General features: G+C 42.9%; 1 protein-coding gene across 4 annotated transcripts in view; it reads right to left on the bottom strand.

Moving 5' to 3' along the window:
- Positions 1 to 27,405, bottom strand: part of phldb2b (pleckstrin homology-like domain, family B, member 2b) — a 35,877-nt gene that overhangs the window by 7,709 nt on the left and 763 nt on the right. For 2 of the 4 annotated variants that reach the window (XM_072378773.1, XM_072378774.1), the window contains exons 2-15: positions 20,574 to 20,630; positions 20,263 to 20,386; positions 18,876 to 18,974; positions 18,565 to 18,648; positions 11,605 to 11,724; positions 9,495 to 9,679; positions 8,171 to 9,406; positions 5,624 to 5,995; positions 4,508 to 4,669; positions 4,240 to 4,377; positions 2,893 to 3,021; positions 811 to 966; positions 614 to 724; positions 447 to 521 (exon numbers count right to left, since the gene is read on the bottom strand). In XM_072378773.1, coding sequence (XP_072234874.1) covers positions 447 to 521; positions 614 to 724; positions 811 to 966; positions 2,893 to 3,021; positions 4,240 to 4,377; positions 4,508 to 4,669; positions 5,624 to 5,995; positions 8,171 to 9,406; positions 9,495 to 9,679; positions 11,605 to 11,724; positions 18,565 to 18,648; positions 18,876 to 18,974; positions 20,263 to 20,386; positions 20,574 to 20,630 — 3,048 coding nt within the window. Of the gene's footprint in view, positions 1 to 270; positions 337 to 446; positions 522 to 613; positions 725 to 810; positions 967 to 2,892; positions 3,022 to 4,239; positions 4,378 to 4,507; positions 4,670 to 5,623; positions 5,996 to 8,170; positions 9,407 to 9,494; positions 9,680 to 11,604; positions 11,725 to 15,893; positions 16,164 to 18,564; positions 18,649 to 18,875; positions 18,975 to 20,262; positions 20,387 to 20,573; positions 20,631 to 27,405 lie in introns of those variants that run through there. The other 2 variants (XM_072378772.1, XM_072378775.1) reach the window with 2 other exon arrangements.

The raw sequence follows: 27,405 nt of genomic DNA on the forward strand, positions 1-27,405 counted from the left end.
AAACATGAAAATTAGTGGTTAGAATGCTGCGGAATTTGATGTTCCTTACAAACACTGTTAAGATACACGTGGCAACAGACACCGGAGATCAAGTCAGTAAACACACAGGGTGTGAGGGCAAGCTGTGCTCACAATCAGCGACAGTGTCCACTCACTGTAACGCTTCTTCTAATTACAACCACAAACCAAAAGGGGCAAGCAGAACAAAATGCATGGGGGGGGGGATCTGCACCACGAGGAAAACACCTGACTCTAACGGCACAAAAGTACCTCAGCCTTCTTGAGAAAAACAGAGGAAAGGAGGGACTGACACACATCAGCTAAAAAGGTTGTGTCCTAGCAAACAGAGAAGGAAATCCAAATGATTACATCTCAAGGATTCCACCCACTTAAAAACAGCTTAAGAACTGTTCACCTCCAGTCTGCAAGCTGTCAATCAGTCCTACCTCTCTTAGAGTGAAACTTCGGCCGCCGGTGAGGTCAGCATATTTTCTTTCCAGCAAAGCGAGGCTTTCCTTCTCCTATCAGAGGACAAAATGGGATTAAAAACCTCAGCGAAGCCAAAGGGAAATTTGCTCATTTCCCACACATGCAAACATGGATGTCCTCGTACTCTTTGCTGCATCGATTCAAGGTTGCTCCTCTCCCTCAAAAAGCTTTCCTTCTCTCGCTGAGCCTGCTGGGTAATCTGCACCGCCTGCTTCTTCAGAGTTAACAGCCGCTCCTGTGGGACGAGTTCAACAAACTTAATGCCTTGTACTCCAAATCTGCTGTGTCTGTCTGCTGAAAACGCAAAAAGGGAGCCGTTACCTTGCGAGTGACACTGCTGCGCTGGTAGTCTGCGATCTCCCTGAGAAGCTGTTGCGTATGGGTCTCCTTCTCCTCGTCTTGCCTACTCTCCCTTTCAAGCTGCTGAAACTCCAGGTCCTCAAAACGCTTCGTCTCCGCCTCCAGCACCTCACAGTCCTAATGCACACAGTGGGGAAAATAATGCACAGGTGAGAGAACAGCATGGCAGAAAAACAACGCTTCTGACGTACAAATGGAGCCACAGAACCACACGTGCTTTTACAGTACACCCATGTGATGAGAAAATGAAGTGCACATGCAGTTCATGAACAGCCTCAGGGGTACAGCAGAGTATAAAAGTCTGTGGCGCCTTCAGAATTCTCTGTTTTTGCATAAACATGAGCTGAAACATCATCAGATTTCATTCCACGTTCCAAACATAAACAGAGAGAGCCCAGTTAATCACAGAAATATTACACATATTTCAACTTCAGCTCCGGGAAGTTTCCTTCATTTTAATTGGACTAGGATCAGAACGTTTGACTTTAACGATCCAAAACACAAACTTTTTGTCATTTGTGGAACAACCTAAAGCTGCCCTCTCGCTGGAATGCGCTCTTTGAGATTCATCTCTTCGACACATGTCCTGGAACTCACTGTTCCATCGAACCGTGGCCAAGATGCAGCAAAACAGCAGCAAACCGTGACACCGCCATCGCCGCCTTTTACAAATAATATGGGGCACCTTTACTGGAATATTCATCTTTTACCCCATGGTTGTTCAGAGTGGTCTGAGTCATTCACTGTCACTGCATTATCAACATGTGCGATGTCAGCTTAGACTACAGTAAAGAGTGAGCTACGGACCTATTTCGGGTCAGACATTTTGAACTGAAACAGTAGTGCAAGCACAGGTTCATTAATAAGGGCTGCATCTGACTTAAAGAGGAAGTTGGGCTTTTTGTGAGCATTCTGCAGCCAACCAGCATGCACGGGTGCAGAAGTGGAATGCAGCCCTCGCTTTTTACCAAACACCGGAGTGTTTGTTTATACATCGCAGCTCATATCGCCGTCGTAACTTTCAACACTGAGAAACACTGCTTTCCAATGAATCATGCGGCCCTGATCATGACCATTAGCACAATGAGAGCGAGGCCTCTGATTACACCCCGGGTTTTTACGCATCTCATTCTTTAATGATGGTTTTTGATGTTGGGAAAGGAACCACGTGACGCTACTTTCACCTATAAATTAGCTGCTAATCCCAGAAGTCCACATTCTTTGCTAATATATTTAACTGGACAATTTTCTCGAAAAACCCCCCCCAAAAACCAAATATTTTTCATTTAACAGGATCCAGGTTTAGGATGCGTGTGAATATATGATGTAATAGTTCACAATTATGCAGGAATTTAAAGAATTCGGAAGGTTTCTTTATTTTTTCAGGACCACTTACAAATTCTACACCCGTTTATCTAACATAAAACGTCCGACCTTACGGTGTTAGTGATGAGAATTTGTCCCGTCGGATGACGCCGCTGTAGTGGTGTCAGCTGCATAAGTCAAAAACAATCTTTTTATCCCACAACGGGCTGATAGAGAAACGGGAAAAAGACGTCTCTGTTGTTACCTGAGGACGAACGCTCATGCAGAAACAGTTTGATTTAACATGCAACTCGTCACAAACTGGAAGCATTCCCACAAAGCAACGATGACATAAGAAGACGTCTCTTCATCAAGTTTTCTGATCAAAACCGCAGACGCCACGCCCAAATAAATGAGACGGTTTACACTCCTGTACAGGCTAAGCTTGGTGATGAAAGAATGAGGTGAGGCCACATAGAAACCAGCAGTTAGTTCAAGACTGAAGGCGGATGTGGGGGTTGATGTTAGCTGAGGAAATGGGTTGAGGTATGCAAGCATCGTGTACCTTTTTCCTGACGAAAGCGCCTCTCGAGCACCTTTCCACATGTTTATGTCGCATTTCCCAGTTTGAATATTTTCTCGTCTGCTTGTTACGTTATTGGCTCACACACTTGAGCATATATCTCCTTGGGATTCTGTGTGCAACGTGTGTGTGTGTGTGTGTGTGTGTGTACTGACCCTGGCTAGCTGCTCCTGTAGGGGCTCCTTGGTGGCTTCAGGGCAGCTGTCCAGCTGGGAGCGCTGCTCACACACAATCTGAGCCAACCTCTCTACTCTGGCCCTTTCTGCCTGCAGCAACTCACACGCCTGGCACACGCACATGTACATACACAAAGATGTACGCACATTCGCCACAAAACCACATATGTGCCATGTACACATTTGTACATAGAAATACAAAGACAAGCACGCACACACACAGGACAGAGAGAGGATGGCTGAGTTAGTGGGGACTGCGGGAGCCACAGTTAGTTAATATAGCAACCAGGTCAGTAAGGCTAGCCTAGAGGGAGAGGAAGGGGTAAGCTGGAGAACAAAAATCTGGCAGAGCAATGGAGAGCTGGTTATAGGAATTAAGGAAGGAGTATGTGGAGGTGGTATGAGGAATTCTGCAGAGAGTTTGGTGTCCTGCCTTTTTTCCAGTTTGTTTAAATGGGAATGATTGAAGAAATGGGTGGGAAGGGAGGCGGGGACATATGGACTGGCTCAGCAGAGGATTAACTCTCACATTAATGGTCCTTTCTACCATCACAGCATACGCAGGCATCCGCAATCTTTGCAAGCACTCAAAACAAGGCAAAACCTATCCGCCTTATCGTTCTGCCTGGCCTTTCTTTCCCTCTTTTTCTCAGTGTCATGGTGGAGTTTTAGCGGTTACACTCTCCGTTGGCTGCATGGAAATTTCAGAGTAGGGCTGGGACTAAATCCAACAAAGTGGAATGTCCAAGTGTCAAACTGAATCATGCGCAAACACACACACACACACACACACACACAGGCTAATAACAAAATTCCATCTGTTTATCCACTTACACCTTCCCACCCTGTCAATTTTACCATATGGCGGTATCAATGTGGAAAGGAGACACACACTTTTGCTTGTATACATCAGTGGGCTGTCTGTATCAGATAGGATCGTTTGGTGACTGGTGCACCCTGGGCAGTATTAGCACATATATATTTGGACCAGAGAGAGCATGAGAAGGATTAACACCTACCAGTTGGTCACATGACCCATGAATGTTTGACAGTGTTTGAGCTGCCTATATATTTTCAATGCCGTATGCCACGGAACACACAGTGCTGGTAAAAATCTGTTTGAAACATGTTTTTCTATCACTAACATCATGATATATGTGGTTTCTAACATTTGTATGGCCATTAATATGACTTACCAGCATCTCAGCAGAGAAATTCATAGAAGATGCACCTTGATAAGGCAGCTTAAGACTGTGGATGAATGCTACCCTTTGGAAAAATCTCTTCAGTCTCATCCCATTCAATGAAAAACAGCCTGTTGAATACCTTTTCTTTTTCCTGTTGAGATCTGGTCTCCAGGTCTTCCATCTTGTTGTGAAGTGCTTCCAAAGCGTCTTTTTCCCGCTGGAGAGCAGCTCCTTCTGACTCCTGCTCTGCCTCGACCAGAGCACGCTCCACCTCCACCTTCAGGCAAATAGAACTTTTCTTTTGCTTTCACATTTAAACTATGAGGTTTCTGCTTTATTGAGAAGGACTCCAGCATTTGACATTAAACTGAATGAATTCTTGGGGTGGACCTGACCCTTTGTTTTACCTCTCTGGCAGATTCCTCTATTTGATTGTCCAGCTCTTTGATTTTTTGCTCCAGCTCCTCCATGTTGTTCAGCACCTGAATCCTCTCCTCCTCGACACGTCTCACTTCCTCCTCGGACGACATCAAGTTTTGTCCTCTGCAGTGAGCCACATCCTCTATAGCCTAGTAACATTACAAATATGGTCACTGATTTCATCACTTCAAAGACGCAGTTAAGGGGCGACTTTACATAATGCAGCACGAGGGATTCATGGTAATTAGCTGTAATCAGAATCATCTACATTATATATTCAATTATGTGATGGAATTAAATAAAATAGGTGTACCGACAGCATCTGTATCATGTAATTATTGTTCATGAGACCTAAGCCTTTATTACTAACTCGCTGTTGGTCATTTCTACAAAAAAACTTGTAAAATAGTTAAATAACATTTGTTTGTGCAATTGTAAGCCATTTTACAATCTTTCACTGAGAATCTTTCGGTTCGACAAACCTGGAGCATGCATAAAGCCTGATGTGCAAGCACCAGCTGTCAATTCTAAATGGTAACACTTGGCCTGCTCTAATCTAATAAACGAGCTGTAAATATCTTCCATCTGTGTATGCGAGGACATCAATACTTTCCAAGCATTAAGATGAGCGCTCCTCGTTATCCTCGTGTTTTTAAGGGAGAACAGGAGGACTAAACACTTCCCAAATTAATCCTGATTGATATTTTAGGAAGATGACCAAAGTCAAAGGTGCTACGTTAGCGCTCTCGTGCCACTCTTTGATGAAGGAGATGACATTGACCATTTCATTTACTCACGAGTGACTGATGATCTCTTTAGGTTAGTCTTTACAGAGATATCAGACCGTAGGTCTAGGTAAATTACTGCGAATCCATAGCATGATACTAAATCTTACCACATAGGGACAGATAAAGTGTTATTTTTTGGTTTAGTCATGCCCAAAATGGTTAAGTCAGGGTTATTTACATCCCTTCGAAACAAACAGATATCTGGATACTTGTGAATATTAAACTCAATGTGCACATGTGGCGTAAATCTATATTTGCATAAAGTAGAGATGAGATCTCTAAGGAGCATGCGAATAAGCGTCTTATGTGATATACCTCGTTTGTCCGCTGCAAACGTGGAGATGGTGATGGCGCGAAGCTTCGCAGACTGACAGCCGGCGATTCAGCCCTGTAGTCTCTGTGGCCGCTGCTGCGCCTCCGCCGTACCTGGAGATCATCGTCATAATAACCGTTCTCTGAGCCAGGGGAGGTCATGTGACCGTTCCCGTTGACAGCCGAGGAGTCCGAAAACACCGATGGCGTGTCGTCGTCTTCGTCGTCATTCACTCGGAGCTTCTCAAGCTCCTGGTTGATCTTCTGAAGGTCTGCCACGGCTGAAGTGGAGCTCTGAGCTGTTCCGCCTCCATCCCTCTCAGCCCGTCCCAGCTCAGAGCAAAGAGACAGGATGGTCTCTAGCCGCTGCCTCTCCTGAGATGTGAGATAAGACGTGGATTTGTGTGAGTTACGGTTCGTACTCATACGGCGTATTTCAACCATATTTTACTAGCATGATCCTAATGCTCTGATGTTGTGCCCCAGATCAGATTATCTAAAAGGTGAAACTATAAACAGTAGCGGTCACTGCCCCTAAGACATTGCACAATGAGGTTCAACACAAATATAGCTGCATGAAAGTTATTTCCTTATTAGAGTCAGACAATTCCAAACCACAGACTGACAATAGCTCTACCGGCTTACTATAGATTACCTGGGGAAGCATCGGAGAAGTCAGTAACGCCGGTTAAAATCTCCCGTTTCGTCCCAAACGCAGACGGATTTGCTCTGTAGCTGCAGCTTAGCACATAATTTCCAACTTTCAGGAAGAATATTTCCTCTCACTGAGAATCCCTAAAGCAAAGGTTGCCTTCCACAGCTCTGGTTGCCCGAGAACAGCTATATGTGGAGAGTTACGGAAGCTGCAGAGTAAAAAATGACCCCCTTAGTGGAACAGGAAGTATATGAGCCACACAGCAAGCCTGTGTCAGTAATATTAGAAACAGACAGAGGGGTGGGGGGGGGGTGTATGCATGTGAGTGACAGAGAGACAGCGAGAGATAATGAGAAGTTGGACAGCTGTCAACTAAAGTCGGAAGTGTGCATGAGAACGAGCCATGACTCCAAACACAGGAACGTCTGTCTGTAATGCCGCTGAGGAAACAGGACACTTTCCAGGGAACTGTGCTCTACAAAGGAATCCCAACTCAGTCAAGTTTGGACTGAAAGATTTAAGGCTTTCCAAACACCTCAAGAGAAACAGCCAACATAGCGAAAAGCAGCACGATGCATATTTTTAGTCCGATCAAGTGCAGTGCAAAGGGGGCAATATTCTTCCAAATGTATGAATGATACGCTAACAAAATAACACCTCATTCATGAACCAGGAGCTGATAAAAAAAACAAGCCTGTGTCAGTTTGTCACCTTGTTCTATTCTTAATAGACACAAGCCTCTGTGGAGCTCCGGGGAGATTATCTGTAAACCAAGAAGGAGGGATGGAAAGAGACATACACAAAGAAAGAATATGAGCAGAAGTGGAATAAGGGAAACTGGAAGAGGAGGAACACACTGAAAATGAAGAAAGAAGTAGCTAAAGATGAGGGCAAAGGTCGACGCTCTGGCATTAATGCGCTCTGCTTTTTCTGCCGTGTCACGTTTTAAGGTCAAACAAAAACAAAACAAAAAAAAGGAATGATGGAAATATTTTCTGGTAAGCGAAAAAATACCACTAGAGGGCAGACAAAGTTGAGGCAGGGAGAGGAGGTTTCCTGCAATGGTCCTTCACCCAATGCTGCCAGCGGCCCAAATCTGTTCAGAGCTGTTCAAGCAGATCGTCATTTCAGTACCTGCAACTCTGAGCCTTTTTCGCTCATAACTTTATCTAAAAAGAAACCTTGAGGCTTACAAAACCTGTGAAATGCAGTTTTGTTTGAACGGGATTTGGAACTCAGACAAAACGAAGCGAATTAGTGCAAAACAAGACAACTACAGAGACAGAGCGACAGCTGGATCCTGATCCCACTTGTTCATACATTTAGCGTATTTGTGTGATTATCCACCTGCTGCGCTGTAACTCTGTAATCTTGGTTTCTCTGACCCGCAGCTGACTGATGTGTCCTGTGGCTCCTCGGTGGTACAAACCACACCGGGCGGACCTCCAGATGACTGACATAAACATTCACCCCAGAAAAGCACAGACACACACACCCACACACACACGATCCAAGCACACGGTTAAGAATAGTCCTGTTAGTATGGGCTAAGTGCCATAAGCATCTGTTGAGTGGTAAACCTCACTTTGTGTGTGCGTGTGTGTTAAGATCCCTGGGAGAGTGTGTTTGAGAGGCCAAAGAGAATGTTATTCTGAAGAGAGGCATTCCTACGCTCGCTCCATTTCTTTCTGTATCACCATCTTCCACTTCAAATAATAAGACGCAACAGTGCTTTCCGGTTTTTCATTCTCAACCACATGCTCACCTGTCAAGAGTCCTGTGGCCATCTGTAAGCTTAGCTGATTTACACAAATAATTCGCCCACAATCATGTCACAATTACTATATAACACAGTGAAAAATGTTCCCTTTGTGACCCAACAAGATAGAACTCACCAGTCTCTCAACCTCCTGCTCACGAAGTCTCTCCTCTTTTTGGCGTTGGTGGTAATCCGTCAATTCTTCCTTCCCACTCAGTGAGCTGATACTCCCCCTTCTTTCCCTGAATCCCCCCGGTGGAGCCACACCGGCTTTTCCGAATGACTGCTTCCTCTCCCCCAGACCGAGCCCAGGTTCCAGTCCCGCCTTCCCGAAAGAAGCTCTCCTCTCGCCAATTCCCAGCCCCAGACTACAGGTGAGTTCGAGCCCCCCACCTCGTCTTTCTCTTTCCCCCAAAGAATGATCTAGTCCTGGAGAGGCTCCTTGGCTGGCCAGACGCTCTGCCTCTGGAGGGCTGGAGCTCGTGGAGCTGACAGAGCCCACCGAACTGGTCGAGGTGAGGCTGAGTTTCTTGGCAACGCGAGGAGAAGAGGAGCCTCCCGCTTTGGATGGGATTGTCACATCTGGCGGGGCAGTTGGGGTATCGATGGAGTGAGTGCTGGAGCAAGAGTTCTTCGGGGAGGAAAGAGAGATAGACACAACACCTTCCCTTTGAGACATGGCCTGGATTGGATTCTTGTTGGAGCCTTGCTGGCAGGAGTTGCTGGAGTTGTGGTTGAGTTCAGGGCTTGCATTCTGACTGTTGCTGTAAGCGTCTTTGCTAAATTTGAAACCCCCAGCAACATCGGAACGCCGTGGAGGAAGCATTGACAAGGTCAGAGCTCCATTGTTGTCATTACGGGGCGAGGGGGAGGGGCAAAGGCGGGGCAGCGAACGGCTATGCCCCCCTGTTATCATACTGTTGAGTGAGCCTGCTGAGTACTTCCTGGTTCGACTGCTGGGTGATGGGTCTTGGTTCCCGTAGGTGCGGCGGCCAAGACGAGGGCTCGATGGCATGCTGACGGCGCCCCCTGTTGATGGAGCGCGGGATGAGGAGGAGGAGGGAGGCAGAGAGAGGATGAAGCTATCGCTTCCGGCAACAGAATTGGAAGAACCTCCACCATTCCACGCAGACAGTAAAGGAGAGGAACCTGGGTTGTGCAGTCGCCGGCTATCGCTGAAGCTGTCCTGGCTGCGGCCGGCGGAGGTGCGTGATGCCAGAGAAGAAGAAGGATCAGATCGACGTCCAGGGGAGAGGGGGGGCGGGGATTTCAAAGACGTAAATGGACGATCAAAGCCATAGAAACGCCTTGCCTGTTCCTGATAGGCCGATGAAGATGCGGCAGGACTTGAGACGGGTGTGATTGGGGGAGACTGAGAGAGAGAGAAAGAGACTTAAATATACAATTAACCATGTGTTGGTGTAGAATAAACCCTGTAGTGGAACAAAATGATGGCTGACCTGCGTCACACTGAAGTAGGATGGGTGAGCGTTCCCATTAGCTCTCAGGCTGTTTTCCAGGGCAATTTTTTTGCGCTGCAGGGTGTCCATCAGGTCCCGAAGCTCAGAGGCTGACCGCATGCCCCTCGCACTACTGGTGCCACCCACCACTGCATTACTGTAGTCGCTGCTGAACTTCAGATAGTCTGGAAAGGGACACAGATGAAATGCAACATGTACACAAAGAGATGCAATATGTAGGGGAGAGAAAGAATCGGGCTTAAGCAAAAATAAAAAATGCTGAAGGACTGGGTTAAACAATAAGGACGTGGAAAGATATTCACAGAAATGAACATTTTTCTTTTGTCTGAGGGGAACTGAGAAAAAAGATCTAAGCCAGCAAAAGGAGAGCTGGAAAAGAGATGAAAAGGAAAATATGGAGGCACAATGATCATTATAAGAGAAATGAGTCATTAGAGGGAGGTTAAGCCTGTACCTGCACCTGAAATTGCAGCTATTTGCAAATGAGACACTTGGCGGGAACACACTCTGCCAAAATAATCCACAACCGGCAGTGAATCCCCCACGAAAAGGAGTCAAACACACACACAAAGAGACGTCCTGCACGCTCACACAAAACCATCCATTAGATCCAAAACAAACAGTTTAACTTAAGCTCAGGTCCTTAGAATAGGATTTTGGTCAATGAAAAAGACCACAGAATACTCTGGAGAACCCTTAAGGGGACCCCCGCCCTTCAGGGAGGCTTTTATTTAGAGGAGTCTCAGCAGTTAGGGGGTCTTTTTTAACCAGACCTCAGCTGCATCCACTTTTACTTCCTCACTGCTGTAACCATCAGCGCAAAAATGATCGTTTACGTCAAAAGATAATCCCAAAGTGTGTCTGAATACATCCTGTCACCAGGTGAAAAAATACGCTCGGTAAAAAGAATATCTGCCCATTTCTCAACGTCATCTGAGGTTTTTATGTGGAAAAGAGGCTGTTACGACATTCAAGCTTAGACCACCCAGCGTTCAACTGCTACACACCCAACCAGACACAAGTGCACACACACACACACACACACACAGAAAGACTTTGCAACAGAGAACTGTAGATTTGAGAAATACAAACGTGTTCCCATTTTATGAGCGCGTTTCAGCCCACCGAAAAGCGCCAGACACAGCTAAACATGTGCCTGTGTGAGAAAAATGTCAAACCTTACACGATGGAGAGAAATGGGGCAGAAAATGAGAGACGTCATAAGATCTAGAGACACACACACGCACACACACACACGGAGCGTTTGTGTCCATACATGGGCAGAATCATACTGTAGGCCTGGTGTGCATCAACCCTCTTCTATTGTGATCGCTCTCTACTCTGCTCAGCTGTCCTTGCTTTGTGTGCTTTGAGTCCTCCCTTTAGATGGACATGTCTGAGAGCGAGCCCTGCGGAAAAAAGCCGAAGGATGGAGGTGAAGATAATAGCCGTCTGCACTAGCAGTTTGGCTGATGGGAGTGTGAAACAGTGGGAGAGTGAAGCACATTCCTCGCGTCTCTAGGGATTAAAGAGCAAGAATTCCTCTGAATATAGCTCACACACACACACACACACACACATCGATCGATCACCAGAGAGACTCCGGAGTCCAGCTGTATCAGATGCAGCAGGTACCAGATGACAAAAACACTCCAACATGTGTTCAATTTGCAGTTCTAGCATGCGTGTGACAGTCGTCTCCTGCTTGTGATTTTTGATTTTTGGAGGAACCTGCTAATGTGTGTCAGAGCTACAAATCTTACCCAGCTGTCAGAAAGCTGGACAAGTTCTTCTCTATGTTTTGAAAAAAAAAAAAACACCTTAAAATGCTACCTAAAGGAGTCTGATAGAAACAAACGTAAACACCTCATTTTGCACCTTAACCTTCTCTGTCGGTAAAGATCATCGCGTCTAAGAGGTGCAATGTTGGACCCAACTGAACATTCTTGATGAGAAACCCGGATGCATATGAGGCTATGAACTATTGTACACATCAAACCCAAAATATGGAGGTCAAGGAACTAGTGATGCTGCAATATAAGAGCAGAGAGAAGCAGAAAAGAAATCAGGAAAGGTTCTGTGGACGCACCTGTGTTGTAGGCTAAAGCTGACACTGGGCTCTTCTGTGGAAGCATGCTCTTCATTCTGCTGGCCTCTTCGGGATGGTTGAACCGGAAGAAATAGGACTTACCCAGACACAGGGAATAGCCTACAATGAAAGTGCAAAAGAAAAAGCCAAGGTTTAATTTGAGAAACGACTCAAAACTACTGGGAAAAGGCCAGTGGAGTTTATTACATGGCTCCAACTACTTGAGCTGACACTGATCATTTTGCACTACACTTAGAGCCATTTTTGTCACCTCTGTAAAAACAGACCATAACATTTCCATAACTATGTGGTTTATTAGCGGCAAATCTGGGATCTGGGGCATGGCTGCATTGTGAGTGAGGAGAAATAAACAGTGGCACAGCTTCACATTGCAAACAGATGAGCTAATCCAGCACCAGCTCATACTGATGATTAAAAAACAAAAAAACACATCAGAATGAACTAAAGCGCTGATATACTGCCAGCAACCAGTTGTGGGGACATTTTGGTTTGACCACAAACTATCATTTCATCATCATGAGTCCTAAAGAAGAGGAATCTTTGCTTCACTTGAGTGGACAGAGCATTCAGATGGAGAACTGTAGCAGATTTTTGATCATTCAAGTGACCAAATCTTACAGAGCGTAAATCAAATGACCTCACAGTGATACCTATAGTGCACATATCATAAAACTGTATGAGGACGTAGGCAGAAAGCACAGGCCTAAAATGAGTATGAGCCCGGAGAATGTATTCACAGCCAGACACGCTCTCAGGCATGCCCGTGCACAGCTGGCCATCCTCCGACCACAGTGTTTGCTCTGGCCATCAATTAAGCTGAAAGGGCCAGGTATTAAACAAGATGTCGGGGTCACAACCTCTGTAATACACACAGGCATCCACAGCTGTCCAAATACCTCCGAGGGGAAAAAAAACAGCAGTGCTGAAGCTAACGTAGGAGGTCCTGTCCAGGAAAACTATTGAAAAACAGCAGAAAATGACAACTTCACATGCGCGAGGAGGGAAACTCACATGGCAGGCTGATAAACTTTTATTTGTCTGTTTACTCACATGTGAAAGCAATTTTTTCTCTGTGTTGTGCTGAGGAAAGGAGGTTTCGGTTAAGCCTCACTGTAAATCCCCCCCACCAACCCCACACAATGTGAACGTAAATGTAAAGAGCTGAAAACGCACCTACTTAATAGCTCTGTTACGGTTCCATCAGATTCTTTGGACCTGAAGTCAGACACGACCACTGAGGCAAAGAGGGCGAATGGAAAAAGACTCAATGGAAGAATGTCAAAGGTTTTTTTTCCTCTCCACCTCATAGTTTTCCCTTTTCTTTCTCTCTGACAAACCCATGTCCATTTTCAACATGGAAAGCTGTAATAACTGCCTAACCTAAGCCCACATTCTAATCCAAAGAGGTGTTATCTCTGCAGGCTTTGCCTTAGAGAGTGCCTCAACAGCAAGTTTCTTCCTCCTTTGCCTTCGAAGCAGTCATTTCCCACTCAGGAGGAGGCCTGATTGCAGTGGGAACCAACACCACACATGTGAAAACAGTGCAAAAAATGTTTAGTCTACACAGCTGCTCCGTGAACTGTTCAAATCCACACTCAAGTAAACAGAATCTCGCAGGTTGAGGCGCAAACTGCGGGGAAGTGGCAGCGCGACAGGACGGATCAAAGGATGCGTCTCCTCTGAGGAAAACTACACGCAGGCTCATTCATGTCAGCTGGCCTGAGTAAGAGCTGACGATGAGTGTTTCTCATCGCCAGGCGCGAGCAATAAAAGTCTCCCAAATGCTGCGCGTGCTCTGTGTCGCATGTCGTGTAACGGTGTCTGCCTAATGAATCACAGCACGTCTCAGTATTTAGCATCACGCACACAGGCATTCACACACAAACACACACGTAGCCAGCAGGCAGCTCTTGTGAAAATCTAATTTCCTACCCTCAATAACCTCACCATGTGCCACCTTTTAAACGGAGAGTAATATACGATGTCCTGATTTGTTCACAGCCCCCCCCCCCCTTTAATTTCCTCTGAACCGCTTTGCTAACAAATGCCTAGTTGCTAATCCTCTCCTCCTTTCTACCCTTTGCATAAACTCGTGACAGTGTGTCTGACCAAAGACACAAAGATAAAGAAGCAGCGTTTTACAGACGAACACCCGCCCCAATGCCACCAAAATACAATCCCTGCATTCAAAAAGTTCTCAACCACTTACACGGAAACTAAACTCGGGTCAGCTGCTCGAAACAACCTAAAAATAAATAAACAAAAAAATGCCAACCCACGACACATCGGCCACAACAAAACACACTTAATCTCATTCACGTGCTCACTTGTTTACCAGCAGCAGTGTTTGCCTTCCATGTCAGAGCACGCATGCACGCACGCCCTCTGCAGCAACAACAAAAAACCCTTCAAATGAGTCCGTCTCTGCATTTATAGGATAATTTAAAGTTTGCAATCTCCAAAGTCAAACCTCAGAGTCTTTGAGGATTGAGGACACAGATGTAGGGGCTGCGTCACGTCTGGAGACGATTTCTGTTCCCATGCAGGTCTGAACTCACCACGATGTTATGGGAGGGGGAAACTGTTTCTCTATTGGGTTAACATGAGCGGAAGAATAGCCAAATTGAGACCATTAGGTTAGAATGTAAAATAAACCAAGAGCAAAGGTCCCATGCGAAACATGTGCTTGAGTGAGGCTAAAGTGACCCGTCTCTTGGTCGAGCTTCACATGCAAAGTAATAACAGTGGAAAGACAGAAAAAGTTCTTTTAATATCTAAATTAACTAATTACTTTGTGACTGTGATCCTGAAAACCTGCATGTCACTGAAGCTAAAGCTAAATAAGAATTTATCCATTCATGAAATGATGCACACACACACAGGCCCAATGGGAGTGCAAATTGTCCTCGAAACCACAAATTAACCCTCACTGAGGCACAAGGGTCCAATAGCAACTTCATGAACATGTGGTGTTTTTTCAGGCGGTTCGGTGAAGACTTGTTCAGTCGGTCAGGCTCCTCACCAGCTCAGGAACCACATCTGGACTCAACCTCAAACTGTATGCACAGAGCGTCAATGTGGATCACTTCTCTCAAGCTCTGGAAGAAAGCCAGGCTTATCAACAGTCTCTTATCTATCTCTAATGAGAAATGAAATGTCAAGGAGAAACAAACCGAAATAAATAGAGCGAAATAAAAACTGATTTTACAGCATAGGGCTGGTACAGAAATAGCCCAGATGTGCTAAGGGCGGACATTAAAACAATAACATCCAAGACAATGACGCAGGTTTGGTTTTCAGGTGTCAGGTATCCTGGCTGCGGAGCCTGCCTTCATTATCATAGGCTTGTTCTCTTTGTTATGTGTGCTCGCAACAGTCTGTGAACCTGAAAGCAAATTCAAGACCCCGAGGCATGCACACGGATGTCATGTTGTGATGGAGTGCCACCAGGATCCAGCTCCCTGTAAGCAATGGGTGTAACTTTCAATACTGTGTGGTTCGGATCCCACTGCGGTAGCAGTGATTCCCTCTTCCAATTCTGCTGGAACAAAAGGGGCAAGAGAAGCAGAAGAGATAGCAGTTCAGCGACTTTGGCTTAGTGCACTAATCTTTCCCTGACTTGTGCACCAGGTGGACAGAATTGATATTTCAAAGAGCGTTTGACTTTGATCCCAAAACTGTTGACCAACTGCTCTTTATCCTGGCTGATAAAATGCTGTGAACAGATTGACTTTGCTGTGAAACGCAAATTCAAGACTAAAACATTGACCAGCAAATTTTGGGCCAATTTCAAAGGCAGTTTGCTCACCGGCCCCAGACGGCTACAGGTTGCTATAAAGGTGTGCTGATATGGATCAGAGAAAGAAAGTTAATGAGATTATCAAAGAAAAAGAGAGAGCTAATCAAACTCCAACATTACATGCAGATAACCCTGAGCTCAAAGAGCAGATGACCTATTACTATTACTATAGTTATACTACAGTAGAACTGCAACTACACCTCGTGGAGTACATGAAGTGGTTTTTCGTCAATACAAACAGATAGTTCAGAATGCGTTCAAGACAGTTTGTTTTTCCACGAGAAACTGTGTCAAACAGTGATGATGAGTAACACCTTAAGAAGAAAAAAGAACCACATTTCATTATGAAATTAGAGTTGTACCATACGGTATCGAAAACTGTTACAGTTCTGTGAACTGGAAGGCATTTAAAACAACGCCAGAGTGAATTCAACGTTATTTTGTAACAGCTCATTAATCCGTTACTAACCTGATGAGTCCCATTCAATGAGCACTAAACGCGAAAAAAAAGGATCTATTTTCTTTCTTTAGACGTCTGACAGTTTGTCATGACAGGGCATCTAAAGAACTCAGGAGGAGAAGTAAAATGAAAAACTGTTTATAAATCTCGATGTTGCTGTTTGCCTTCTTTCTCCAGTGACGAGTCGCTTCCCCTGCCGCCTTGAATCCGTGTCGGAGAAAGTTCAGTGATTTACCGTCGGCGAGTCTGAGTCGGGACCGTACCAAGTTTTGGTAAAGAAAAAGGGGGGTTGAGCTCCAGGATTAACTTTAAAAATGGCGTGAACGCAACTTAAATCAAAGTCTTGCACACTTATGACGCCACGGAAATGATAAAACATTGATCTTTAACTAATTATAAACCATATGTAAAGTAACAGAGGGGAGCTGGTACGCAACCCCCCTGTGTTTATATATGGTAGGTTCAAAGACAGTGAGGTATGCAGAGGACGCCTCCTCAGCTTTCTTTGTTTCCCTACCTATTTTCCTTATTTTTTTCCCTTTTTGTCTCTTTACGATCCATTGGACAAGTGTAACCCTAAACCAGCTGGTTCGCAGGGACTAGCGTCACAGTCTGGGAGCTTAGTTTTATTATAATGACAAACTAACAAAACTGAAGGAATATTTCCATTTGGCTTTTGAGATAAAAGAAGGCACTCAAGACTCAAGAGAATTTATTGGTCAATACTGCCACATGCTAGTATACAGTGTAATTAAATGTTTTTTTCCCCCCCTTGGGTCCACATGGTAAAGAATAGATTTGAGAATGCAACCCCACTGGCTGGCTGACATAACACATGATCATAGGGTTTCAGGTGATAAAGGTAACACAAAATAAATGAATAAATAAATTTAGTTTCTTCATCTGCATTGCTCAGTTGCTTCCCATCCCCAACTTAACATTAACTCACAGATAGCTACATTTTTATTATGCATTTGTTTATATAGTACATACCTGAGATAAAAAGGGAATGGGAAGGAGTAGTTATTGAGCAGCTGTGCTTTGTAAAGAACCCCAAATTTGCATGCACTTCAAGCTGATGTGCATGCTGGGAAACTGAGTTTTGTTGCCCAATATTCTAGCTTAAGAACAAAGGGGAAAATTATAAAAAAATAAATAAATAAAATAAAAATAAACATGATACAGCACATCCAAAATATAGAAATAGTCATTTTCTTGTTAATATGATTTGTAAAGTACATTTGATAGAACAGTTAACAAAGTTAACAGTTATTTTGCTTGTTTGTCAATGTCTTTGTGCCCACATTATATTTTTTAGATTGTATGTTCTACAAGTGCCTTCAAGCTGCTCCAGTGAGTTACCAGTGAAGCTGATGTGATTCCAGGTCAAACTGCAAGTTCCCAAATACAGAACAGAACATTTCCTAAACACAGTTAATCGTCTCCAGACTGCCCTAGAAGTGACTTGTCTGTGTCTACATTATGTGTGTGGTTACAGTGAACTCAGCCCCGAGTGTGTGAGGCCAGTGGCTGTTCCTGAAAGATGCTCTCCCTCTCGCTCTCCCTACATAATTTTCCTGGCCATGACCTTTTGACTTTGCCAACGTTTTCTCTCTTTTTTTCCGTTGTTTTCTCCACCCCTGCTTCTTCACAATGCCCTGTCGTCGTGTGTGTGGACACACCAAGATGATGTCAATATTTGAATCAGCCAGGCACAGCGCAAAGACAAATAGGCCTGTCAATATTTAACTGAAAATGGCCGGGCCTCACGGGACACGCTGATACAGACCCCCCCTCCCCTCCACCAAAAAAAGCAAAGTAAGTAAAGTAAACTGAGAGGACAGACAAGTCAGAGAGTTGCGTATTCTGTGAAATGAAAGCGGAAAAGGAGAAAGGAAGGAACACAGAGCGGAAAATGTTACAGAAGGTGAAAACCTAGAAACAGGGAGAGCTCTGCGGTTGATAAAATCAAGGAAAACCAGGAGAAGGGGAAGGAAGTGATAAGGCAGACGGGCACCAGAAAACCGATCAAGATACAAGCAAACAAAAAAGCAGACTGAGGATAATTGGTCCCCAATAAAAAATGAAGGAACTGTTTGTTTTGACAAATTTTCTACAGTCTGTAATGACAGAGTCTAAAGGGTTATGTATGCTCTGAAGTTGCTGGAAGCTGTGACTCATTATAGCAGCTAGCTGTTCCAAACCACAATGAATGAAATCAAACCAGAGGTATACACACACACACACACACACAGAGCCTTGTTTTTAAGCACAAATCATATAAAACACACACAACCACAGGGAACTGCTTGCAGACTCACATACATGTACACATACAAACATATTGCGCACCCTGTTGTTTCCATGCTGAACATCAGCAGAACGTTAACTTGCCCATGTGACTCATGCACACAGAGAGGAATGCAAGCTAACCAAACCACAAATTACCAAGTCTCTCTCTTACACACTCACACACACAGAAGTTATGAAATACTAAAAGTATGCATACTAAAAGCAATACAGTCAACATCAATTCAAACGCTGTGCTCTCGCTTAACCAGTAGGTGGTACTATTTCAGTGTGTCTGTATATATGTGAGAGAATGCACAAGCAAAGTTATTGTGTGGCATGTCTAATATGGGATGTTTCTGAAAGCAGATATTCTATGCGTACAACTTACCCTGTGTTAGCGGTGTAGGCACGGTGACCTGGACTCCATCCAGACTGCAGAGGTGACCGCAGGGGTCCAGGGTCACCACTCCTCCTGTTTGTGTGGTTATGAGGTAAGGGTCAGGGTTATTCATTCTTCCCATAGTATACACAATTCCTATTGTACTACTGTGACACTGTTCTTCTTTATCTCTTCAAAAGTCTGATAAAATACTGTTTTGAAGAATAGATTATAAATAATAGAATAGATGGGTAACTGTGTTAATGCCTGAGTTTGTCATTATTATGAAGTCATTGCAAATAAGCCGAACTGACACCCACCTTCATTAAAGATAAGACAGTGCTCTGCCTCAATGCCAGCCCCTTCGATGGTGATATCTTGAGGAATTGGAGCATCTTCTCTGCCTATACGTGTAACCCCTGGAATATCGAGAGATAAGCTTTAATGATCAGTGGAATAGAATTACAAGGGGATGACAATTTATATTGTCTGGATGTAAATCATTTTGTTTCTGAATTCTCTTGGCCAGCGTCTTTTCAAACTGAAATTGGTACCAATGCCTGTCTCATAAAGACGACTTGTGATCCATGATTTTATGTGACCGCACAGCACAGTTCATGTATTATCATCTTGACCTGAGATGTTCTATTAGTACAATGGCACTATGTTAATGTATGAAGCCATTATTCTATAAACCCGTCCATGTCAATAATAAGCATCTGTCTCTTTACAAGAACAATACAATGACAGTTTTGTGAACCATGCAAGACATGCTGTGTATGATACAGCCCTATTTTTCATGAATGAAGATCGTAGCTGAAAGTAACCACTGTTATTTGTCTGATAGCAGTTTTTCACCACCTTTGAAAACTTTGAACTATGTGTCAGTCAGTTTCAGTTAGTGTTAGATGTGCTATCTTCAGGCTAAGTAATAATCAGCTATACAAGCGTCCCTCTTGTTATATCGCGTTGTAGACTTTGTTTGGCAGCTAACTAGAATAGTAATGAGGCAGCTGTGGCTTGCTGTGCTGATGAGTTTGGGTAGGAATATAACTAAGGAAAAGGGAGCAAAAGATGACAGTGGATGGCTGACAATAGACAAACTTTAGATTACTACAAATACTCCACTTGCCACATATAAACAGTAAATCATTTGTGCCGATAACAGCTGGATGCAGTTATATATGAAACAACAGCTAAAACTTAGAAGAATAATACATTTCATACACACTTTGAAGTATACTTAAGCAGGTATTTGTTATTCTACTGTATATAATATGGTGATAAAACTTGTGTGTGCCTTCAGGTTGAGTTGTGGCCTGAAGTAATTCTCATCCAGATGTGCATTAGAAATTTGGATTATTTTCATCATCAACTACAAGTATTGGCTCCATTTTTCTTACTTTTTCTAGTAGCTACAAATTAAACAATTCGTGTATAAGAAGAAAGGAAACAAATAAAAATAAAAGGGAGGTGTGCAGCAGGTAAGCAAAGCAAAGAAGAAAGGACAGACTATGAGGGGACTTCAAAGATCTGGTTGTACTCCAGATTCTGTGTCAGAACTTTGCACGACTTCTGAGAACTTACATTCCGAGAGCTAATGGTCTGCATACTGTGCAGTACATCAAGGAAGAAAGTAGCCACTGCATGACCTGGTAATCGCAACTTTTGGAGTTTTTACACTCTGTGTGTGTCTATGTGTGTTACCTTCTTTAAGTGGCAACAGGGTGATTGCCACACTCAGCCTCCCACTGCCCAAGCTAACCAGATGAGGTTGAGCAGTTTGGACCTTCAATCCTTTCCCCGTGTCAATTAAGTCCAAGGGTGGAGACTGCAAGCATAAATATAAGATGGAAAGGTCAATTTTACATACATTTTGAATGTTTCATGAGTTGTAATATATCCATAAAAGTACCCTGCAGAATGCCAACTTACATCATACTATTACTCATTTTTGTTTTTGAAAATACAGTGTCGTATTTTGTTGATAAACTGCATAAAATGTGTGACTCTTTCACCTTAGGTTCAGCTGGAGACATCTGATCGGACTCTGGTTGAAACATCATCTCAGATTCCTGCATGCAAACAGAAATAATCTTAAAATGCAACCAAAATAGCAATCCAGACATGAAGGAGTCGGCTTGCACAAATAAGCAAAAACTACATGCATGACTGCATGGAGATGAATTAAAATATGATACAAATGGACTAACTTTTTTTGGCATACGCATCTGCCACATGAGAGCAACTCTCCCTCTGAAAGTGTTCCAAGTAGAAAACACCACTTGAGAGTAAAAATACATGCATTCTGGCTTTACTGCAGTGGGAAGAACTGGTAGAAATGATCCATAACAACAGGCTTCCCATGAGTTGTTGGTTGCTACAGCTTGGTGCATTGAATGTGTATCTCTGTTAGAGAGGGAGACTGAGAGCAACACGTGTATGAGGCAAGTGTATTTGTTTAAACCACATTTTTGCATATGTGCAACAATAAAACAAGGTACACAAGCTTCATCCATCTGTAGAAGGTGGTGGAGTGCTGGAACCTCTCCTAACGTAAGCTGGGAGAGTGGAAGGTTACATCCTGGACCATCACAGAACTAACATGGAAACACAGGCATACTTATACTCACACCGACGGCCAGTTTAGAATAAATAGCTAATTTAACATGTTCGTCTGTGGACTGTGGGAGGAAACTGATGGATTCCACGCAGGCACAGGGAAAACACGAGGCCTCTGCACTAAGAGGCCCAAGCTGACCTGCAGGTTAAAACATGGAACTTTCTCAGTGTGAGATGATGACTGCTGTCCTTGATGTGTAACATGAATTTTAGATATTTGCTTTTGTTCTTTATCCTGCTGGTAGAGGGACAACAAGGCTGTTCAATGCATCGGTCACGAGTGACTCACCCTAGTGCTTCACCCAAATATTTCCATTTATTTGACAGCGATTGTTACGATGAAGATGAGCATTTAAAAAGCTTTTTAAATACAACGCAATATTAAGTTTAAAATTTGAAGTGCCTTGAGATGACATTTGCTGTGATTTGGTGCTATATGAATCAACTGAATTGAATAATTTAAAATATATATATATATATATATATATATTGTCTTTTTAACCTCTGATGTCAGGTGGACCAAACCAGAACTTTAATCCTAATAAAGTAACATTCATGATATTAACTCTATCTATAACTATTTTGCTCCTAATTTTAGCATACTTACACCCAAATAGGATTTTTCATGCAGGAGTTATATTTGTAATCAGGCTTTTACACAGGATTGCATTGCATAGGGAGTTTTAAATAGATCTAAAGCAGTAAGGTTAATAGACGGTAATCCTGACTCTTCAGATTACCATAGAAATATACTCACAGTCTGAGGAGGTTTTTGGTTTTTGTGCATATTTCTCTTCATACTGAGAGTTTTAGTGCCACCTTCAACCAAAAATGTCATCTATAAATATCAGAATTTGTTCCATGAAAATATAACATCCGTGATTATGATCAGGCACACAAAAATACTTACATCCCTTTAGCTTTTTCTTAATGCCACAGGTCAAATCTCAAGGTATGTCCTGATCAAGACATGTCCTTATCTAAAAGATCTAAAAGACCTCGTAGGCTATGTTAAGCACATTTTGCCCTGAGGAAGATTTACATTGGCTTTAGGTATATTTCCTCAAGAATCCACCTCAGAGCATGTCTACACAAGCCTTGCTTAATTTGGACTAGGTTTTTGTGATTCAAATAACAGTAAAGGCCAAAATAAAGATCAAATCAAGCCAAAATGTTTGATGATGGGTGGAACTATAAAGGAAGAAATTTAAAAAAAACTACAAGTTTGACGTAAAACGAAGAGAATGACAAACTACGCAGAGGAGTGAAAGCAGAAGTAGATGAAAGGAGACGAAATACGAGTGTGTAGTTCAGTAAACGCGTTCAGATCCTGTGCCAGGGACAACCCCTGCAGAACCCTGCAATTCAACAAAGCAAAAATGAGGCTAGCTTCTATTTGTGTTGCAACACATAATCAAAGACAAACACACACAAACACAGTGTGCACACTCATCCAGATGGGTAAGTGTACTGCTTCTCACCAGAGCAGAGATGATTACAGCATATGGGAATCCACCACAACCACATAGTGTTTTTCACCTCCTGCCATTTCCTTTCTCTCTTCCTTTTCTCTAATATTCCATTGTCCTCATCCTGTAATAATCATTTATTCATCTAAGTCACCTCAAACAGCTGTCACAATTAGTAACTATTAGGTTTTTAAAGTTTTTCCTTCCTTTTGCTTTATTAGCTCCACATGCCACAGCCTTCTTGCCTTGCCTTCTTCCTCTTGTCTTTTCCCAACTTCTCCTTCCAATGTTCTGTCCGCTTGCTTTTTTAATGTCACTCTCCTCATTGCCCTCTCGTCATTTCCCTTCTTTCCTCCAATCTCGAGCAAAAGGAAACGCAAATCAAACTCAGCCCTGCACCACTTCCTCTAATTCAGCAGCGGTTTCCTTTGCTGCTTTGACACCCTTGTTGCCTTTAACACCCCCTAATCCACACACAGGCACACACATACTTGCGACTCAGCCACCCTTATAACCCGTATCCATACGCAGGCATCCACAAATAAAGTCACACATCAGCTCTTTCTTCTCCCACAAGAAGATATGGGCTCCACATTCCACTGATTTTTTCCATCACTGCAGACAAAACAAACGCACCGTGTATGATGGCGACATCATCTGGACAAACGTTACAGAGTCCTGCTAAAAAAAGGGAAAAGAAAAAGAAAACAAAGAAGGTCAATGAAATTTCAAAGTTTAGGGAAGACTGTTTTGTGCAGAATGGCAAGTTTATTCGCCCCACCCCCTAAAAAAAACACACACACACACACACACACACACACTCTCTCTCTCTTTCTCCAACCAAAAGCTTCTTTAATCTTTATTCCATTGTTCCTTCACCTCCTTTTCTCCAGGTGAGCTCGGCAGGTCAAGACAAGTCTGTGACCTGGTTTGTTTTGGTTAAAGCAGAGCAGTGAGCTGTGTCACGCCCACCTCAAGATATCCAGATGCCAACCTTTTCATCTGCGGGTTTTTCCGCAATCTCAAATTTAAACAACAAACTTGACCTGGAAAGATAAGCTAAAGTATTAGATTGGATGGTCTAGAAGTAAAAGAAAAAACCTTTCAAACACAGAAAAATCATGCTATACTTGTGAATGTGGAAAAATCCAGTCTCACCACTCTAAGATTAACCTAATCTTCAAATCCAGCATTAGAAGTAATCCAACCTGTAGCTACCTGCCCAGCACAAAAGAGGCGACAGATCCAATTAGGAAATATTGGCTCCATATCGTGCATTTAGTTGCTAAAAAAAAAGCAAACTTTTCGTTTACACGTGGGTGGAGACCAAAACAGAACTGCATTCATCAGGTAGCCAAAGAAAGGACTCTATAACTATTTCATATTTATATTCCAATTGTATGCAGAACTCTGACTGACTTTCACAACACCAATTTGCAAAAAAGTCGTGATACTGTGTAAAATGTAAATAAAAACAAAACGCACTGATTTGGAAATTTAAAAATTGGGATTTGGAAATCAGGGATGCTGCATCCTCTAAACTAAAGAGTTTAGAGTTTTCCAGTTTAGCTGGAAGCAGGTTTTCAAGCAGAGATACACTCCCATCCAGATGACGTCTTTTTCAGGGAAGGCCTTGCATATTTCAGCGAGACAGCGCTAAACCGCATGCTGCGTCTGCGTATGGCTTCATAGTAGAAGAGTCCACGTGCTGGACTGGTCTGCCTGCAGTCCACACCTTTCATCAATTGAAAACAATTAGTGGATCGTGAGACAAAAAATAACATAGAAGATCCAGGACCGTTGAGCAGCTAGAATCTTAAATCAGACAAGAATGGGACAGCATTCCTCTTCCAAAGGTCAAACAACTGGTCTCCTCAGTTCCCAGATGTTTACAGCCTGTTGTTAACATTAGAGGAGAAGCTACACAGTGGTATACATGCCCCTGTTTGACCTTTTTTTGCCACCATCACATTCAAGATGAGCTCATTCTTGTCTGAAACAGTAAAATACCTCATTTTCAACATTTGACACAATTTCTTTGTTCTATTGTAAATTAAATGTTGATTTGGAAAATTTGTGGTTTTTATTTACATTTTACACAGCCTCTTGACCTTTTTGAAATTGCGGTTGCAAGACAAACTTTAGACCCAAATCTACACAGAGAAACTAGACCTGTAAATATTTTATGACCGGTTGAAACGACTTAAAAAATGCACAACACTCGTAAAATCACGAGGATTCGAGAATAAGAAAGTCTACACACACACACACAAGCTCTCTTTGATGTCATCTGCAGAACAGCTGAGTCTCTCTGAAATACTTTGTCTGCTCTACATCTGCAGACAGAATTGAAGACAGAATAAGAAGGGAATGAAGAGGGGCGGAAAAAGAGAAAGTGAAAGAAAAAAGAGGAAAACACAGCGAGAGAGAGAAAGAGAGAGAGACAGAGGACTCATTAAAGGAGGACAGCATTCTCATTCTTCTTTTTTCACCCCTCTGTCAAGTTCCTCCCATTTTGTCCCCTTTTTTTTTTACATCTGTTTTGTCTTTCGATCAGTTTCATTTACTATCTGCATCAGTATTTCAAAACCACATGCTTGGACAAATCCAGTTGTTAATGGTCCCAGTTTGGTTATTTCATTTGTTCTTTTCTTTCCTTTTCTCTTTTCCTTTTTTTGTGTGTCTGCTTTTATTAAAAAAGACGACACACTTCTACTTCCCCGTTTGCTCCGTGGTTAGTTCTTTTCTTAAACAGCAGTTTTTAAGGATTGAATTTGGTCAAATCCATCTGCATTTTAGTGTGTGGCGTAAACATCTTGAAATTATCAACTGGGGTTAGCTCTTGAGCTGAACATACAATTATTTTTCTTTTTTACTTTTAATGCAGATAATTGATGTTAGCCATCAATGCTAGCCCCTGTGCACGTGTCTACACTTTATTAGGGTAACTAACATCTGGCAGCTCTGGAAGATGAGGGCACTGGGCCGGGCTACAACTTGACCAAGTGGCAAAGATGCCAGTGGGACTTATGATTAGTTGATCAGTCCTTTCTCTGTCCATTTAAATTTGATATAAGTTGCATCTTATTCGATTGAAAATGCCTCCTCTAATGCTTTCTGCCCTTATCTCTCTCCTCCTCCATCGCTCTGTCTCTCAACATTCCCTCCCCTTACATTCCAGTGTTACCCTCTCCTCCTCCCACCTGACAAAGCCAGCATTGTATCACAGATGCTGTTTAATATGGAGTCCCTCTCTCAGTGTCCCTCATATGTTGCAACTCTTAGGGCTAAATAGTGTTATCCTTCTTCCCTTTTCTCCACAATTGCCTGTTTGTGTGCAATAATGTCTTCAAGAAGATTTTTGTCTATTTATATTAATCTGTTCCTTACGTATATACAATTACAACCTCTTATGTGTATAATACGGTACGTGACTTTAATTTGTCCATGGAAGAAAATCCTAAATGTCACTGAGAGCGTGCATGTGTTTGACTGTGCACGCGTGTGTGTGTGTGTGTGTGTGTCTGTTTTAGTAAAACTCTGAGAGCTGATTACCGCAACCTGACCTTGATCCCCAAAACAACAAATCCACAGCATGCATTCTCTCACTCTTTTTTTTCTAATGTAATTTAGCAAGGTGCAAGAACCAAAAAAAAAAAAAAGGGGGAGGGGGGGTTTTTAAAAAAAAAAATGAAAAAAAAAATTCTCCATTGTTATTGCAGCTGACTTAAAGGTGGAGGAAATCTGACTTGAATTTCTATTAAGGGTGTGTGTGCCTCCGGAAAAGCCCAGATCACTTCGACTGCCATATGGATGGGATCAACTGATGTTTGGTTTCCGAGGGGCCGGATATGACCAAGAGACGAGGAAGGACAGACTGTATTTGCTCATGAGGTGAAGTGTACTATGACTATGCCAGACAGAAGACAGAGAAATGAAATGAAAAAGATACAACAACACCTGGTGAAGAATCAAAAGACTTACAGTAGTTTCCAGTTGGACAGCTGGCCTTTAAACATAACATCAGTCCATACGGCAGTCATGACAATCCAAGAAGTTATTGCCATCTTAAATGGACATAAAACAATCCCCAAAAAATGTGTTTTTAGCAGGCCGCTTTTGAAGGTCACATAGACTTCTGCACATCTATGCACTGAGCTCCCACCTGTTATCTCTTCAAACTATCTGACTGTATACTCTAAACACATAAAGTAAACAATACACAGTCTGCACAGCTGAAAGTAAATCTTGTACAAGATGTATTCAGAGTGATGTTTAAGTAACCAATAACACAACAGAGCACTATCCTCCTGGTTTCCACATTACAGCCAGAGCCAAGTTGATCGAAAGCTTTGGCTTAGCTTGCTTTCTTCTTGTTGCTCCTGTGAAACAGTTTTGACATAAAATTCCTCCTCTATGGCAACTTTTTGTTTTTTCTTAAAATGTGCCACTACATCTAATGATACTAAAGATAAAAGATCCATTTGGGTGTCACCAAGTGTCAAATCTATCACATAAAAATCAGAATATCAAACGTGTTTCCATATAAAAGAACAGCACCACCATCACGTTATCAGGTGTCAGGTCTGTTTGGATATACACAGGCTTATTGGATGCGCTTGTACACATTCACACAATATGCTGTTGTCCATACAAAAAATATATATTTTAAAAAAATCAGTGACTTAGAATATTTTCAATATATCTAGACTTCCAGTAGGTCCAGTAAGCATGCTTTTGTACTGTGAGCTGACAGGCA

This window comes from Leuresthes tenuis, unplaced genomic scaffold (assembly GCF_036924035.1).
Source record: "Leuresthes tenuis unplaced genomic scaffold, fLeuTen1.0.hap1 SCAF_24, whole genome shotgun sequence".
NCBI classification, from domain to species: domain Eukaryota; kingdom Metazoa; phylum Chordata; class Actinopteri; order Atheriniformes; family Atherinopsidae; genus Leuresthes; species Leuresthes tenuis.